Here is a 19169-nt window from a genome sequence, read left to right on the forward strand (position 1 = left end):
TACCACAACACTTCTTCCATTCTCCTCAAATCTTTCATCGCCTGCACCACTCAACATTTTGAGGTCCTAAAATCAGCATATTTACATCGTGCTGGAGGATCTGGGGAAATTAAAAGCCATTACTATGCATGTCATGTGAACCCCCACCAGCAACCAGTCTGCTGTTTTGGTCTCAACAGACCTTCACTGACAAAAGTTATTTAATGTCACACATCTAACCCACGCAGTCAAACACACTCATGCGTCAACAAACTTAAATGAAGGCACTCCAGCTTATTGAATGTGGGGAAAGTTAGCCATTGCCTGCTATCCAATTTATGGTGCAGTCAAGTTTGCCAGACAGACACATCCATCCCTACGCAGGACGTGGACAGACATGTACTCTTTGTATAAAAACAGTGTTATGCGCACACAAGCACTGTTCAGTGTTGTGGAGTCACACACTGGGTCATATGCTCTAGTCTGCCTAAGGTGCTGATTTTCTAGTCAAACCTTGCAAAGATGCTTCTGTCCCAACCAATACATGACCACCACCAGACCAACCCACGCTTAGTCATTGACACACAATAACTCACACACAAATTCCTTTTTAGCTCACTAAAAGAAGCAAGGCTCAAGAATGTGGTCTAGAAACAAACAAAAACAGGAAGAGAACAGGTTTCTGGAGAGCTGTGGAAAAAAAAAGAAAAAAAAAAGTGACTATAGGTTTCTGTCCAGAACTTAACAAAAAAAAAAAGAAAAAAAAAAAAAGGAAAGCTCACATTGTACAATCAATTCGTCAGACTTCCCACAGGGTTTCTCAGACCTGGGGTAAAACACAAGTTAATCAGCAGTCATTGCAACTAAACATGAACTAATCCAGCCAGAGCTGTCACAGCATTGGCTCTAAAAACTGGTGATGCTATCAGTCAGGGCTCGTCATCCAACATCAGTGTCTGGCCTCCCAAATGTTCTCCTGGAAGAATGGTCCAACGTTTCACTAAAAACACAAAAAAGCCTTCCCAAGAGAAAACGCAAAGGGTGGACCAACAACATATGAAAGCCTATGGATAAACAATGGGATCCCACTCAAGTTAATTTGAGTGAAGACAAACAAATCATTATTTTCTGTACTGTAGAAGAACGTAGCACAGAGTTTACCAAGGGATACCATATTAGCGTTTTCTTGTTCTCTCCTTGCATTCCCTGTTTCGTGTTATTGTAGAGGTCTCACTTACTTCAACTTCCTGTCAGGTTTTAGTTCTTCTTTTCAGGAGCCTGTACACCTTCCAAATGAAAACCGGTTCCAAGATGTGCACATTTTTATTGACCCTAAATTATATCAAAAGTTTATGTTGTCGCATATGAAGTGAAAATGTATTTGCCCTCTTAGAGATTTTTTGTTTTTTTGTCATTCGACAATTTAAGACCGAGAACAATAAAAAAAAACCATACATACATATAATTATATAAAAAATGGAGTAAATGCAAAATGTAGTGTTTAAATTTGGATATTTTTTTTTCTCTTTTGGAGGGGAGAACAACCTGTCCAAGCCGACTTACTCCTTCATGTACTGTCCTGCCGTTTGTGTCACCGTTGGCATCAAAAACTGGCATAAAATTTCCATAAAAATAGGTAATGGGTCTCCAACACCACTGTAAAAGATTTTAGAATTCAAGAAGTTTAAGGTAATACCACAGCATCACAATTAACGCCAACTCTGGACTTTGACTGGACCAAGAGTGATTCTTTTTAGCCAGTCAGAGGTGGCTAAGATTATGGACCGGTGCCTGGGCATTGTGCTTCAGGAATTTCTACTAAACAAAATTTATAGCGTCATTTTCCACTTCGTTCGCGTCACTCCACAGAATATTTCCTCTAAAGTCTTCGGATGATCAGAGGAAGCAAATTTCGCACTGGCCTCATCTGAAGCAAGTGAGACCTGCAGTGCTTCAGCAGTTTTTTTAGTTTTTTTATGATCTCTTGCATGAGTCAACAGTGCACCACATAGTGAATTTGATGGGTGGTTTGACAATTACTCCCCCACCCACCCACAAAGGACCACGCTGGTTTGGAAATCCTTTTTTTTTTCATAATGAAATTATCACTTACAAATATCAGCTTTTTGTATTTACTCCAGCTACCTGTATATTATTAAAGTCTCCGTAATAATCTGAAATTAAATATTTAAATTAGTGCCTCAACTAAAGAAATTCCTCGCTGGTAGTAAAAACGCAGCTCATTGAGAAGAGCTGCCCACCTGTAGCTCACCTGTATGGCACATCAGACAGAAATTAGAAGAGCTCACAATTACTTGTATAACGCATAACTGTGTATAATCAGCTCTACTTTCTGGCATGTTACATAAGCGTCACATGAGTTTTGTTGACTTAGGAGGCCACTAAAAAACTGAGGTGTGTTACTCAAAAATACAAAAAAAGTTGATAGTTTTTAGATATAAAAAAACAATTTATTTACGTTTAGGTTGCTTTGTAATTTTGAACAAAAAGAAAAAAGGTTCAGCCCAGGCATCTTGATGCGCCGTGATCTTCAGCGAACAGAAGATACGGCTCCTTTGTGAATCGTACTCACTCTGCATTGAAGCCGTTGACATGTAGGATCCTCATCTGTTTCACGATGGTGCTCTTTCCCGACTCGCCAGCTCCTGAAAGGAAAAAAAAAAGGTATTTTGTTTGAAAAAGAAACCAAAGAACCCTATACAAATGAAAAGCCCCTTTCTAAAAATCAGCACAGATGTTTGAATTGTTTAAGCTTTTAATTTCTCATTCAATTAAAGGAAAATGCACCGTCAACTATAACTTTTTGGTGTTGTGTAAAAGTTTTGACAAGTCCTGCCTTAAGTCCACATATTCAAATATTTTTTGTGTTCAGACTGAATTGTGACTTTGAACTTTTCAAGAAAAATAACCAGGAGTCACAAAATGGTACGCAAACATTAGCAAAAAAACCCAACAAAAAACAAAAAAACTGAGCTAAAGAGTGGATCACTGAAGGTTGATGAGAATCCAGTAGAATTGCGTAGGAGGGTTAGAGACTGGGAAACCCTAAATAAAAGTCCTCAAAATCCTGAACCACTGTTCTTCTAAAAGTATATGTAAAGTGGTGTAAAGGTGGTGAACGGCCACAGTGAACAGTTAAATTATTGACAATATAAAAACGTATTCCTGTCAATACACGAGTTTTACAGACAAGTCGAAGTCTTGCAGGAGTGAGTATTGGCTCGAGTGTTCTGCGTCTGGTTTGACAACAAACTCAAATTAACGCTACGCGGTCCTGCCGGGTCATTGACTGTGCATCGGCAGGTCGCTAACTCACTGTATCTGCTGTCAGAATGAAACTCGCATCTGCTGCTCTGTAATGTCGGCCCTGCAGAAAGCACAGCTAGGTGAGGAATGAGCTGCACGCTGTACAGAAGAACCAGGCTGCAGCTCTTCTTGGGCTGACCAATGTTTTTCCTGCGTATTGCTTTTTGTAAATGTCCTTGATGATGGATTAACTCCAGGATTTTCAGAGTTTTCAGGCCTAAACTAGCCTTGATTTTATTTAACAAAACCAGAGTCACAAAAGTTAGTACAGAGGTTTATTCTGCCGAGGTAAACTGCTTCAGACCAGGCTACAACAGCTAGGATGAGTTACGTGTTTTTACTGAGAAGTCAGAGGTCATAACAGTCTGGAAAACATAATTACCAGTAACAAAACAACAACAAAAAATGACGATGTTTTAACTTAATTTTTCATAAGTAAATTGGCTGGTACACTTACGGGTACTTGTATATGTAAGCAAAACAGAAGTGATGCTGCTCAAAGTGCTCGTAAACTGTTGTTAACCTAAAATTATAACATAAAAATACTTCTAGTTCATGTAGTTGACATTCAAAGGTAGCTCCAGAAAACCAATCAAGTTAGGGACTCGGTGGTTCCTTGATCATTCCTGACCAATGTGGACTTCTCAATAAGTCCTTGATCTGCTAGGCAGAAAAACGCGACCTTCAAGCAGGAACAGGATGTAACGCTGCTGATTTGATTTGTTGCACCAAAGTAGAAACAAACAAACAGGCATAACTTTCTTCATAACGCTCACCAAAATGACTAACTGAAAATAAGACACTAATAAATAACAGGTTAACAATAAAGGATTTCTTCATGCATGCCAGCCCTGTGACGGGGCGGCAGTGTGTTTGAGGCGCACCCTGCCTCTCACCCCCCTGACCACTCCAGATGAGTGGCGGGAGGAGGGACGGTTCAACTTGAAACTCATGGGATGCATTCATAAATCAAGGCAAAAAATAATTCAGCACAAAAGAACGATGTATTTTGAGTGCAAAGGGCCGGGCCGCAATAATCCAAGGTCTCAAATGTAAACAGAGGTGGGGGGGGGGGAAACTACCACAGGCTGCTGGCTGCACTGCATGTGACTTCAGAGAGACCCTTATATTCTCAGTTTCTGTAGACCACAGTAAAACCATATCCACATATAAATCTATATATGCACAAAAGATAAGCTAATAGACATGGATGTCTATAAATTACTATGAAAAGAAAAAAAAAAGTGTACCAGCTTTAACGGCACACATCTTTGTTTTGGGTCTTGTCCCACTGTTCTGATGTCGCTACAACTTCCTCCATGAGAAAAATATAAGCTTGTGAAGCGTAATCCATTCTCACTGGGAACAAACTAATCAAACATTATGATTTTTAGAAAGAGCAGAGCACCTCAATCTACACAACGTGATCTATTTGATAAAATAAGTGTAAACTCACACAAACATGAACATATAACAATTGGATACTACATACTGACCTATTTAGGTTTTGTAAGTGTAACTTTCAAACTCAACTTTTACCCAATGCTTTTCTGGGAGAAAAACAAAACAATAACCTGACAAATTACATTTATTAGGCATTTCTCATTTCAAAATTCTATACTTTGCATTCTACACTCACATTTCAATAATCTTTCCAACCACATTCTGGATATTTGATGAGAAAACATATACTTATAATCCAGATGTATTGTACATTCCTCAGATTATGAAAAATGCCTTTTGTCTTCTGATTACAGAGAAAAAGGAAAAAATGTTCTACGTATTTGCACCAATTTTGAGTTCCTATATGTCAAAAATAAAGAAATAAATTGTCCAAATAAATACTGATTCTTCTATACACAGTTTTAATTTTCTTTTTTTCATTAGGTGACATTAAAAAACACTAATGTCTATGCTTTTTTTTTTAGGATCTAGACGGTTTGTGGCTGGATCACCATGGATCCAGTTTAAGTCCCGATCCGAAAGGGAAATGGCCCTTTTTGGTTTCTGAAGTCTTATTTTTGGGCTCTGAAAATCAGCTAGCTACATAAAACATTAGTAATCATGTTGGAAGTCAGATTTAAATGACATCGTTGACAGAAATTTCAGAAATTCACATATTTCTATTTTCCATCCATCCCTCCATTTTCTTTACACCCTTGTCCCTTAGTGGGGTCGGAGGGTTGCTGGTGCCCATCTCCAGCTAACGTACCGGGCGAGAGGCGGGGTCACCCTGGACAGGTCGCCAGTCTGTCGCAGGGTAACACAGAGACACACAGGACAAACAACCATGCACACACACACTCACACCTAGGGACAATTTAGAAAGACCAATTAACCTGACAGTCATGTTTTTGGACTGTGGGAGGAAACTGGAGTACCCGGAGAAAACCCACGCATACACAGGGAGAACATGCAAACTCCATGCAGAAAGACCGGGGCCGGGAATCGAACCCAGAACCTTCTTGCTGCAAGGCAACAGCTCTACCAACTGCGCCACTGTCCAGCCCTATTTCTATTTTCAATAACAAAAAAACAAATCTAAGTCTATTTTCCCCCACATCTGACTAGGAAAATCACCACACCTGATTCTATACTTTTCTAGACTTTCTGAGGTAGCTTTTATTGTGGGATTTTTTGGCCTACATGCTAAAATAATCCCTTTTTTCCCCACGCTACACCAATAAATCTAAATATTCTGTAACAAAAAGTGCACACATTAACTCTAAAAGGTACACGAAATTGCTTTAATTAGGATCAGAAGCTACTTAAAAATACAATAAAACACAATTGCAGCATGTTTTCATGCTGACAGGCCTTCAGTCTGAGAGCAACAGGCTGAAAAGCAAATCACAGTGCTGCCTTTTCGGCCTTATGCAATGGCAGTCACACTGTTGACAATGTTTCCTAAAACAACATCCCAGAAGGCCATGCAGGGAGGAAGCAGCGTCTCAACTGTGAAAACTATGAGGCCTGAAGAACAACCGCAAAAAGAGAAAGAGATCAATAAATCAAAGGCTGGATCTCATTTCTCAGGGTGACCCCAAAACTCCTCCTCTCTCCCCATTGCTTGGTCCTTCACATTTCTGGGTAGATTGATGTAAAGTGGAATTATGTTAACCATTACCTCATTAAAATGATCAGCTGTCAATATACAATACCATTCTAAGCTTGTTAAAGAACAAAAATATGACATCAACTACACACTTGAAACAAATCTGCTATAATGTAACTAAATGCATTTAGAATGAACTGCTAATACACCAACAACGATATATGCATTTCAAAAACTATACAGTGTAGTTGTTCCAAAAATAGCAGACTTTTAATTGTTAAACATATATGTTCAATATATTGACGAACAGAATGTGAGTCAAGTGTTAAATTCATACATTTATTTCTCCCTAAAGTGAAGCATCAGAACACATGAAGTTTTTTTTTCTGTTATTTTAAACAAAAAAAAAAAATGTGACTCCACCCCCGTTGTATTTTTTTCCCCATTTAAGATGCTATCTGAGAAATTAATAGTTGCATGAATTCAGCTACACATTTTAGTCATTCTCGTGATGATTAAATACTTCAAATTGACAAAGACCTTTCCTCCCTTTTCCAGAAAGGATTAGGGTTACTTCTGTTCTTTAAACCTTGAGATAAGCATCATTTTGACAATTATAGACCCATGCCATACCTTTTACAATTGCCATACCATGGTAAAAAAAAAAAAAAAACAAAAACAAAAAAATAATTACGCAGTTTCAGTCTGGATTTTCAATAAGCTTTTAGAACGATTTTGAAAAAGGTGTGTAAAACTAAATGATTGGCTGATTGGATTATAGGCACTAAAAATGGTTGACAAATAAAGCTGGGTGTCTGGGTTAAATAACACAATTCAATTTTATTCAATATTATTGATAAGTGTGAAGTATCCCGTAAACCACAATATATTTTCTTTGCAGATGACAAACATTATTGTTGTGGGATTAAATCAAAAGATGTTCTAGAAAATAAGGTTTATGACAGGGTTAAACTTGAGTTGTTTCATAATCTTAAAATAGACAAAAGCATAGCATTAAAACCTTGTTTTTGCTAGAGTAAGTTCTTTGCAACACAAAACAGCAATTAAATGTCATACAATATCAATGAGGGATAGTACTAACAGTGCATTCAATCAAATATTGTGGAATTTAAAGATTTTAATATTTTTACTAAATATAACGCTTGTAGTAAGTTATTGCCAAATAACTTGCAATAATTCTTAACAAACACGTCGCATTAAAGATGTGTGAGCCATGTCTGAAAACACAGAATGCATTTCAGAATAAAACTAAAACTGGGTTGCAGCAGATCACATGGAACTGGTTTGCTAGGAAAGTGCAGACATGTATGCAAAATGAAAGGTCTCCTGATGCATCCAGAAATCTGTCAAAATTGGCCTGTATGAGCTGTAATAATCAATGATGTGAGCTAGTTTGGGCAGTTTATCAATTCACCACGCAAAACACAAAAAACAAAATAAGTGTTCATGCTCGGCACACATCATAAATGAGAATATTTTTAACTTTTTCCATTCATAACCGTCTTTTTTGCAAGTGAACATAGAACCCCCCCTCCGATCCCCCCCACCACCACCACCCAGAGAATATGTCCCCAAACCACATTCTGGACATGCTTATTCATATTTCAACTTAGCTCTTTGTGAAAGCACCAACTTGGCATAAAAGCAATAAATATTCTCTGTATCAAACAATGTTGCAAAATGTTACAATTTGCTACATGTGAAGCTAAATGCAAGAAACATATGAACTGGATTCGGCTGCCATATAAAGGATGTGCAACAGATTCATGTTTTAGTCGGAGTAAAACTGGACTGAACGTCAAGTACGTCTCGTCTGTACACAAAGTGATAAACTGGATTTCCTGTGGCCAAAAACTATTTGGCCACAGGCAACACTTTATCTTTATTCAAATTATAGGTTGCATGTATTTATAGAAATCTGACTAAATATAGAGCTTTATGACTGATAACAATGTTTAAGTGTAGAGTTGTAAAATGTGGGAGCATTTTGTGTTTATCAGCTAATTGGTTCATACATCCCAGTAGTTTTGCAAAGTCCATTCCAATTTTAGGCATGAAAATGCTTGCAGGGCTCCAGAACGTTTACGAACCATTCCAGACTGGGCTGGAGTTTGTAGCCCCTTTCAGTCTATTCTTAAGGTACACATAAAAATGTTCACTCCAAATTTAGAGTGGATGTTTTTTTTTTTTTTTACAGGGATCAGACTCTAAAGGTGGAACTTGAAAATACAGGCATTGTGGAAGAAAAGAGGTATGGATGGAATATCATTACCAAGCTTGGGGATGCAAAGGACTACTTGGATGCAACTTTAGGTCAGTGGGATATAAAATGTGTAGGAATATGCTCTCCCCCCTCCCCACACTAATTTTCTTGACAGATTTTGCGGTACAACAATGTGACAAAAAGGCTTAAAAAGTTAAAGTTTACACTTGAAGGCTGTGAAACCAAAGTCTGTGCACAAAATCTTTAACAATAAAGTTGGTTCTGATTTGAAAAGGCAATGGACTATATAATAAAGCCTAAAGCTAATATCTATAGAGCTAATAAATAGGGATAGGAGGTAAAAAAAAAAGAAAAAAAGAAAAAAAAAAGGTGTCAGCCAAACTCACCTAATAGTAGTAGTCTGTGTGTTGCTCTGTAGATCTGTTTGTCCTTTTGGAGCTGCTTCTCAATCTTTTTGTTTGCTTCTCTTTGTGCCTTCTCCTCATTTCTCTGGTCTTCGGTCTTACTGTTGCCCAAACAACCCATCTTCCCGCAAGAAAAAAAAGGAAAAAAATGGGGGTCCAGGGGAGGAGGAAGAGGAGTGGAAGAAGTAGAAGTGGAGGGAGGGGGAGTATGTAGAAACGAAAATAAATAAGTAAAAAATTGTCTAGGTCCCTCGCTTGACCCTCGGATTTGGCAACAATGTAACACACATTTACACAGCTATAGTTTGGAAAACTGTCCGTAGTTTAATTCTGGACAGGTAATGTGTGCATAAAGCGTATTCTGCTGTCAGAAAAAAGGCAGGATACTGCTGCTGACGACACGGAGGCCGCCTTCTCAGTTAGCTTTCAATCCTCCTTTATTTTTCCCCCCCCTCCTTACATTCACTTTAGTGTTTGTTTTTCTTCTTAACTTCCCCCCTCGACAAATTGGTAGGTAATTATAATCCACAGCGTCCGCTACGACACCAAAAAGCGAGATTTCACCTCGAAAGGAGGCAGCGAAAAGAGCCTAATTTGCATCTCCGAAAGCCGGGGTCTTGCGTCTCACTGCTGCCCGTGACAAGGAGCTGAACTCGGCGCGTCCGAAAGGTTCGGCCGGGCTGAGGCGCTGCTCGTCTCCGCGTCGTCTTTGACAAGAAACATGTCCAAAGGTGTACACTGTCTTTTTGTGTGTGTGGATTTTTCTCGCTCCCCGATGGCTGTCTTTGGTCGGGTACCCACCTAGGAGAGCAGAAGGGAAATAATATGTATACCCAAACGAGCTACATGTATGATATTCTTCTTCCTTCCGTCGTCATTTGGCTCCTTCTCTGCATCAAATCGAGCTCCAAACTCGCTGCGGTTGTCTTTCCGTCGCCACCTCTAACTCCGAAACGAGACCCCCAATTTGTCCTCCTTATTTGTGATGGCTGTTCCTTGCTGTATTTTCTCCTCCAAAGGGCCTTCTCTCTCACTCTCTCTCTTTTTCTCTCTCTCTCTCTCTCTCTCTCCCTCTCGCTCCCTCCCTCCCTCTCTTTTGTTGCAGAAATGTGTTATCAGTCCTTCACATCACCACCGAGTCTCTAAAACTGCGCACCGATATACTGTTTATTTTTTGAGATTCCAGATGAATCCCCCGACGAGAAAACCCCGATTTCAGAAAAAGGGTGGGTTAAAGAAAAGAAAGAGAAAACGTGACCAAGATCCGAGAATCCTTCGAAATGTATCCACGTTTCTTGCAGGTGAAAAAAAAAAAAAAAAAAATCAACCCCCGCTGTCAGGCTTTAGTTTTTACACGGCCTCTAAATGTTTACACACCTACAGACTGTCACACAAACAGATATTTACAGATCTTCCCCCCTCCCCTTGAATCCGAGGAGGGTAAACACGCCACAGGCTTGACACTCTTACATGTGCATTTACATTCAGAAAAAATAGGACGCGGGGCTCTTGTAGCAGCACATTCCCACCGTGAAAGGCCGCTCCTCTCCGGGGGGCGAGGTGGGGGTGCGCGCTGGACGAGGAAGGTGAAACACGGTCCCAAGAAGCGAGTCTTCGGGGGTTGTTATTATTATTTTTCTCCCTTTCTCTTCCACCGAGAATAGTAGGCTACAGTGAAGAGGCAGACGGCGCTGAAGAGACGCGGGGTGGGGCCACACGGCGCTCATTGAACCCTGGGAAGGAAGGACCGAGAGAGGCGGAGAGGAGAGGCCGCTGCGCTTCGTCACATGGCCGGGGCGCGGAGCTGCGTCAGCGGCACGGCGGTGCGCAGAAAACGGCGCCCTCTTCGAAGAAAAAGGACCGTAACAGGGTGGGATCCCTGCTGACCAAGGGTCAGCGGCCTGAAGCGGATTTGCATCCAAACAGAGGGTAATTAAATGCTGCGATCTTACAGGAATAAACTGGGAATAATGATGTGTTAAAGCTACTAATGCGACTTTTCTGTAAAATTGATAAAAATAAAAAAAAATCCCTTATCATATAGTTTGTCACCTATAGATCATGTCATGGCCACTTTTTTTTTTTTTTTTACTGTAATTCCTTATGTAATCGACATTAAAAAAACCTAGCTCCCCCAAAACAGGCTCCCAGGAGCACATGCCTTTGATGACGTCACACAAGGCGTTGCAGCTGTAGCTGGTATTCACACTTAAGCAAAAAATTATCATTCTGTTCTTCTTTTTGAATTGGGACAATGTGTGTTACTTCCCAGATATTAAAGTCTAAGCAAACGATTTTAATTCATGTAAATAGATCTGAGGCACAGAAGTAACTCCCTTTGCAAGGGGGGTCACTGGGCAGACTCACGAAAAAGACCCGAGCCACCCGTTTGTCTGACCACGCAGACGATTTTACTGAAATGTCACTTCCTCCTACCTCACACCGCCACACCCCACTTTGCTTTAAGCATCCTCTGCTATTTGAATGGGAATAAATGCAAATACTGGGTGACTGGCATAGTAAAAGCACAATAAACAAACTGTGTAACCTCAACCACCACGCCTGACAACGACAACAACCACAGCTAAATCAAATCACTAGTGACTGGGAAGATTAGATAGAAAAATCGCAGACGTACAAAGAACTAAAGTCTGTCACTGTAGTCTGTCTCCACTGAGCTGCATAAATAACTTCAGAAAAAGGAAATAAACTTCATGTCGGGGCTTACAGAGCTTGTTATTGTTGTTTTTATTAATTTTTTTAAATAGTCGTGCCCTCTTTATGTTATTTATTTCAGTTAAGTGGAGTTTAGCCTTGTTTAACAATTCAAAAATATTTTTATACTAAGAAGGCTGGTGGGAAAACAGGAACTGGAGATGGCTATCCGTGCTTAATTTTCTCTCGTCTAGACTATTTTAATTTAATTTCACATGTGTAAATAAAAAGAGCTCTTGGTTACCTTCAGTTGAGCGCAAACTTTGCTGCAAGGCCCTTAATAAGAACAAAGAGTTCACATGACTTGTCTTCTATTATCTTTGCACTGCTGGTTACTTGTCAAATTGGATCGTCTTTTAAAATTCTGGCTCAAACTTTCACGACGGTCAAGCTTCAAATTGTTGTCTCCAACTCGAGCTCCTGAGTCTTTAAATTAAAATATTTTCTTTTCTCCCAACAACCAGATTTAAATAAAAAAAAATGAAAATAAAAACTCAAGGGAATTTCTCTGTGTGGACCTGATGCACCTCGACTTTGCTGCCTGGATTTAAAAAGCAATCTTTACCATTCTTATTCAAACTTTCCTTATAATCATGTTCGTTTTTAAGCATTTGCAGTTATTAGACAACATAATCAGACACTTTTTTTTCATTTAAATATGGGAAGGAATGAAGTCACACCTCTACAATTTTTTGATCATTTCAGTTACGCTGTCTTACTTTATTTTTATTTTTAACAAGATGTCTTTGTCTGTAAATGAAACGTATTCAGAATAAAAACCGCAAAGATAAATCGTGCTCATGCTGTTAGGCCTATTGAACACTAGAGGGCAGCCTTTCACTTGATCCAAGGTGGAGGGTCAGAGATAGTTTCTAGTTTTTTCCAAGGACACCTCAAAATCTTCTAAGTAAGTTTAATTCTTCATTTTATGTTCAATGGAGGCATCTCACAGATTTTATTTACTCACTAAAAATCTCTTTATATTGTTAAACGAACAAAAAAAAAAAGTATGGCAAAAATGCTTCAGTTAAATGTTTGGCATCAATCAGTTTGCTAAACAAAACAAAAACAAACAAAATTCCAAATGTGCTATTTGTACTAGAAAAAAACATATATATTTTAAGGCGACATGATCTTGTGATATGTATTTTATGCTTGACATAAAATTTATGTTATTGATTGTCTCAGCCTGCATGCAGTGATTATTCCTCTGTAGTCACACCAGCACTTTAATGGCCTCACAGCCATGAATATTAGATACACTTCCCTTCAACCTAGTGCAAATATGATGAGGCAGCGCAAGGGTCCATAAGAAAACAAATACGGCTGTTTGTCAATGTCTGTCTGGCCAGAAACATAGTTTTCAACAGAAATGAAAGCAGGAACACCTGCCTTGTGTGCACACAATTCCATGATGGATATTCAATAATTACGCTGTTTTAGGTGCTTTTATTTAACCGTGGAAGCAGACTTTCTCCTGTCAGGTGAAAAGAGAGGCTTATCCTCCTGTGTGAGATTATCTGCAATATGAGTATAAGAGATGCAGCACATAATACGAGAGAGGTGAGGGAGGGAGTGGAGGGTGTGACAGAGACACGAGCAAAGAGCAAAAAGGGAGTCACCATCAGTACCAGCATCATAAAGTCAAGGTTTCCTTCTTGGAGTCCTTTCTGGGCTCCCGCTTTACCATTCCTGTTACTGTTTGAGGGCGTCGCACTTTTAAAAGCGGTTTCAGAGGACACTTTGACGGAGGTTCACTTTCTACTTCGAAATGAGTGAGACGGTTGGATGTTTCCGTCCACCTTCCTGAAGCACTTATTTGCCGAGCGTTTTGTGTCTGAAGGAATCTCAGCATGGCAGGGGAGCTTGTGGTTGGGATACTTTATAACTTATTACTACCTCTGCTTCTGCTGACCGGTGAGTGTTTTTTTCTTTTTCTTTGTTTTGTTTAAATTACTGTGTTTTTTTTTTTTCGTTGTTTGAGGTTTTAACTAACAATCTGAGATGCTGGTTAATAGTATAAACTTGATCAAATAAAGATCTCTCCAAGGTGAGCTGATAAAGAATTCAGATATGAGGCATTGAGAAAACACAAAACGAAAAATCGAAAGTTTATAATGGAAAAATCTAGAGACCATAAAGTGATGGCTTTGGAAAAGCAATAACTTTACCCTACAATCTGAGTGATTTTAGTGCATAGCTTCATCTTCAGCTCTCTTTCTATGAACATCAGACTTGTTTTGGGCTTCTTTTATTTCCTGAGGTGGTTTAGATTATTTTTACTTATTGTTTCATTTGAAATAACTTAGCTTTTATTTAGAATGTGAATGTTGGGGTTTTTTGAAAAGAAAATATCTTAACCAGTTCAAAAATGGTATGTTTGTAATTATTTTACATCGTCCTCTGCCACTCGCTCTTTTTGAAGAGTATCAGTATTCCTCCAGCCAGAAATGACTCAGGATCACACAGCATCCGGACTGTTATTGCTCTTACCTTTAGCTGAAGAATGAGTCTGAAGAGAATATGGAGAAGCTAAAATGTTTGTCTATTTTTGTGTTTCACTCATTCTTTGGACATGTATTTGTTTTACATTTCTGTTTGTTATTTCTTGACTAAATTCTAGAGCCCGCTGGTCAATTTTAAGTGGTTTTAAATGTGCTATGCAAACAAACGAGTCTTTTAAACACATATAAAATGATGCAAATAGAAAACTACAGAAGAGGGAACATTTCAGGTGTTTTTTTTTTTTTTATTATTCTAAAAGGAGTTTACACCCAAAACAGTCTAATGGCTCTGTGTAGCTACTACATAAATAAATGGTATAGTAAATCATAAAAGGTTGCTCCGATAGGCCTACCTGGACCATTTCTCTCCAACTCATTGGTTCTGTTTCCTTTCCTCCTCAGCTTCTTCGTTTCGCTATAATGGCCTCTCTATGGTGTACTTTGTGTTTCTGCTCATCGTGCCGCTGCTGCCAAACCCGAGCCCGGTCTCCCTGAAAGGTGAGAGAAGCTCCTCTGACTCCGGCTGTATTTGAGATGAGGTGCATCTTGTCCCCCCAGTTTCAATTATTCATGTCTGAATTAGGAATTTCATCAAGACAAGACTAATTCTCGCAAAAACACCCACGGTCATTTTAATGGCTTCAAATTCATCATTAGGATAAAAATATGGGATTACAAGTAGGTCCTATATGTTTCATCTGATATATTCAATGACATGCTTTAAAGCTGATTCAAAGTGGACTCTGTCGAGCTTCAGGGCTGCACACAGATTTTTGAGTAGTTTGAATAATTTTCTCCATTATTTATTCTCTGAGAACTTCAGATGAGATGCTCTTATCGCCTTCACATCAATTAAAATGTTGTTTCTTAGTGATTTGGTTCAACATGGCTGGTGGTTTTCAACACGGGTGTGTCCAGAAGCTCATGAAATGAAAATATGTCACAAAATTATGTAATTATGTAAACATGTCATTACAAAATGCTTCTATGTACAAAATTATCATTCGAAGCTTTTTGTGTGTATGTGTCCGTTTAAGAATACTTATTTTAAAGCGCTCACTTTTAATGGCCTTTGTTTTATGAGGTCTGTAGTGTTTAATCTTCCTCGTTAAATATCCGTCTTTATACTTTGTGTAAGCTTTTAACAGGCTAATGATTAAAAATTTTTAGTTTTATGGACACTTTTTCTTTATAATTTACCTCACAAAACCCGTCACTACTAATGAAAAATAGTACAAAAAAGAAGTGCGACTTTTTTTCTGAAACTTCTGAAATTTGTGTTAAGCAATATGCGAATTCCTCTTCCACCTTCGAACGAGAACAAATTATTGTGCTATGAGATTTTTAAAAACATTTTTATTGTTTGTCTGTTAATCACAGACAAAACCTTAAATTTCCGTCCATCCGTCAGCCATCGTCTCCTCTAATCCCGCAGGGTTGGACAAACATGCTGTGCTAAGTTTTCAACCCAAAAGATGAGTTAAATAATTGATGTCTGATTTCTAAGGGTGAGTCAGGATGTTTTTCAAAGTGAGGATCTGTGAAGTTATTATCATCCCACGGTTTCCTTACTTGTTGTATAGTGAGGTTATTGAACGTCTGATAATCTGACTGGACGTGTGCTGACTCAGTCTGCCTTTATACACTGATTTGGGAGAATGGAGGAAATCTTCAAACAACTCTGACATCTGGAAAGTTCAGGAATAAACCACCTTTGCAGTTGCTGCACGACCGACGTCTAACACTTTACCCCGTTCAGAAGAGATGGAGCGGCTGAACAGAAACCTGCGTTATAGGTTAGAGAACATGGACGTACAGCACCAAAAATAACAATGAGATTGTAAACTGTCAGTATCTGTCAGCATCTATTATCCTACTAGTGAGAACAGTTTCAGTTTGAGTGCTTTTAAACTAATAAAGTCAACTAGTGTGCATTTATATAGTTTATTAGGCTTGTGCTGCCTACTTAACAGCTAAGATTATCTGAAGAAAACAAACTCTTTTGACAGCATCAGCTAAAGTTATTAACACATGATTGACAGTAGCATTATATGGCATACATACAGTTTACCATCTAACATCTTATTTCATTTTGTGATAGAGTTTCAGAGATCAGATTGTTGTGGATTTTTTTTTTTAAATCGCTCAGTGAAGAATGAGCCGGTAGGCCGGGTCACAGTTTTTGGCCCAATATTTGATCAAAACTTTTTTTAGTTTTTTTTTACTTCTGTCCTAACAGGAGAAACCAAACACTTAGGTTAAAAAAAAAACAACAAAAAAAACTCTGTAGGCTAAAAACCGCATTGCACAGTGAGTGTACGCATAAATACAACAATCCAACACAGTTAGTGGTTTGAACTTTAACACTTGCTCCCTCATAACTGTGTTATAATAAACATCATACATGGACACGTCTTATGGAGCAGATTTAATAGGTCAGACATGAATGAGTAGGTCATGCGTGTTCCTCGTATCGATCGCTGCAAACAGATGAATTAAAGCACCGTTGCCCCTCCCTCAAAGTACTTTGTAAAGGGGGGATTGGAGAGAAGTGGTAGGAGTGACCGAATCAATTATGTATAGCCTGGTAATTACAGCAAAGAATTAAAAGATGTGATGTCAGCGATCTTCTATCTCCACCGTCACCGAAAAAAAAAAACCCCACAAAAAAACTGATTGCCTTTCAGCTCCACATATATTTTGCTCTCCATAATTCGATCCTGGACTACGTGATAAAATGTGTGTTCATCTCATGTGTGTGCGCAGTGTGTTTTATTTGTGGGCCCGCCTGTAATTCTCGGAGCGTGCGTGTGTATCTGTGTAAGCAGAGAGGTTTAAGTGAAACAATGCTTTTAGTAAAAATGGTGAACAATCAACAACACATCTGCTGGCTCAGCTGCAGCTGAGCTGCGTCAGCTGTTTGTCTTCTCTAACGTTCTGATCTCAAGAGTGAAACTCCAGGAAATCGATAAGGAATGGTTTCTTTTATCTGGATTTTTGACCAAAATTTATTGCACCACTACTTGTTGTTTTTTGTTTTTTTTTTTACATGTAATATGCTCTTAAATGCAGTTAATTCACAAAGTCATCTGGAATGTGTACGCAGTGATGGAGGGTTCAACTATAAAGGTTTATTTTTAGGTTTTATATTTGGATTTGATAGCTTAAAGCAAAAATCGACTTACCACACATAACCAAGTATGATTGTAGACACTTCCTGAGAAATACTTTAGTTGATCAAAAAAAAAAAAGGTACTCAGTTCCATAATGAAACGTATAGTAATCACAAAAATATTCACACCCCTCAAACCTTTTCACATCTGGCCACAACTAAAAGCTTTAATGTATTTTAGAGGGATGAAAGTCTGAACGAATCTAAAAAGAGTGGGATTATTAAGTCCCTTAACTAGTAATAATCATTGTGTGTGTAATTATGTCACTATGTGCCATTTACTATGTTACCGTCAATTGTTGTATGCTGCTATGGTTATGACACCAACTTTGATCTTTTGTTTTTAATCTGCATTCATATACTCTGTAGCATGTGGCAGAACACAGCACATCAGAATGAATGCACCATCCAGACTTTGAAGCATGGCGGTGGCAGTATCATGTTGTGGACACTGAAGGCGGTCAAAGTTGATGTGAAGATGAACTGAGCGAAACACAGAGTAGCATAAGTAGAAAAGATGTGAATACTTTGTGTTCTCCTTCTTTTGCTCTCTTTAGGTAAAACGGGTCAGTTTATCCGGTTGATAGTCTACGTTAGTGTGACCTTCCTGGCCCTGCAGTGCTTCATGCAGATTGCCTTCAGCTACCTCCCTCCACATGGTAAAAAACAACAACAACTTGTTACTCGTCTTAGCACATTTTTAAAACGCAATATATCCTTGAAATGAAGCTAAAACACAAGAACAACAACAAAAACACATGGATCCCATGCTGTTTTTGCTGACCTTTAGATGAAACTTGTGCTCTTTTCACCATTTCCTTTAACAGTCGCTGGGATCTGGGAAGAAGTCCTTTACCACTTAGGAATTGTGAGGTATGAAGTACTTGACACTTGTAATTTCAGAGCCGTTGTGTCTTTTATTTTATATCGTTTACTCTTGTGAACTTCATGTTTTTCTATGTTACATTAAAGGTAAAGTAGCAGAACATCAATGGATGTATTAAGAATAACAAACTAAATGTTTCCCACAAAAAGTCTCAGATTCTCTTACTTCTTTTTTTCACATTTTTGTCTGCCGCCATGTTGCGCCTGCAAAAGTTGCATGTGATCTGTTGTTGTAAGTGTAAATATTCAAGTTTAAACTCTTATGAATTTTATTTGTAGATAATTTGGTTAATTTGGTTAAACTGGCTGTAGTACTTGCAGTGGTCCCTTTTCCTTTATGTCTCACCCGATGACACAACAATTGAAACAAACTGAGCGGAGATTTGAACCAGCAACCCACTGGTTATAAGATGAACTTCTACCAACATTCCCACCTTCACTCCTATTACATGATGCTTGGATTGGGGAGTCTCGAATAAAAATCAGAAGAATGGCATTATGGACAGATGAAGCCAGAATGCCTCTGCTGTTGCTGTTTTAAAACAAACAAACAAACAAACAAGTAGGAAAGAAAACACAATATAATTAGATTAATTAATTACCAGTTATAGTTAAAATATCACAGAGTCTTGACTTTACACGTGAAACTCTGTAATGGTTTGCAATGACTTTCTGAGGCTGACATAAACCCACAAGCCTCTCCATGAGCTGCATCGCTGGACTTTATGTGAAAATGGTCATTCTAGCAAATAGATGATAAAAAAGGTCATAGATACTGAAACAAAAAAATTTAACAGGTCATTAAAGTTTTTTATGGTACTCATATCTCCAAGGAGTGCTTATTGCGTACAATGCACTTAATGCTTAGATCAGCTTGTCTTGC

At 38.6% G+C, this 19169-nt stretch overlaps 2 protein-coding genes across 3 annotated transcripts in view; one reads left to right on the forward strand and one right to left on the reverse strand.

Moving 5' to 3' along the window:
* The window catches only part of gnas (GNAS complex locus), a 29924-nt gene extending 19857 nt beyond the window's left edge, over nt 1–10067 (reverse strand). The window contains exons 1-2 of the mRNA XM_008414865.3: nt 8993–10067; nt 2573–2645 (exon numbers count right to left, since the gene is read on the reverse strand). Of these exons, the coding sequence (XP_008413087.1) occupies nt 2573–2645; nt 8993–9131 (212 nt within the window). The 5' untranslated portion in view covers nt 9132–10067. The remainder of the gene's footprint in view (nt 1–2572; nt 2646–8992) is intronic.
* A 729-nt stretch (nt 10068–10796) lies between these two features.
* The window catches only part of LOC103468032 (piezo-type mechanosensitive ion channel component 2), a 42050-nt gene continuing 33677 nt past the window's right edge, over nt 10797–19169 (forward strand). Inside the window, exons 1-4 of one of the 2 annotated variants that reach the window (XM_081608834.1) lie at nt 10797–10939; nt 14632–14727; nt 17959–18060; nt 18229–18274. In XM_081608834.1, the coding sequence (XP_081464960.1) occupies nt 14661–14727; nt 17959–18060; nt 18229–18274 (215 nt within the window). In that variant the 5' untranslated portion in view covers nt 10797–10939; nt 14632–14660. The other variant, XM_081608833.1, reaches the window with a different exon arrangement.

This window comes from Poecilia reticulata, chromosome 7, assembly GCF_904066995.2.
Source record: "Poecilia reticulata chromosome 7, P_reticulata-male-v2, whole genome shotgun sequence".
Lineage (NCBI taxonomy): Eukaryota > Metazoa > Chordata > Actinopteri > Cyprinodontiformes > Poeciliidae > Poecilia > Poecilia reticulata.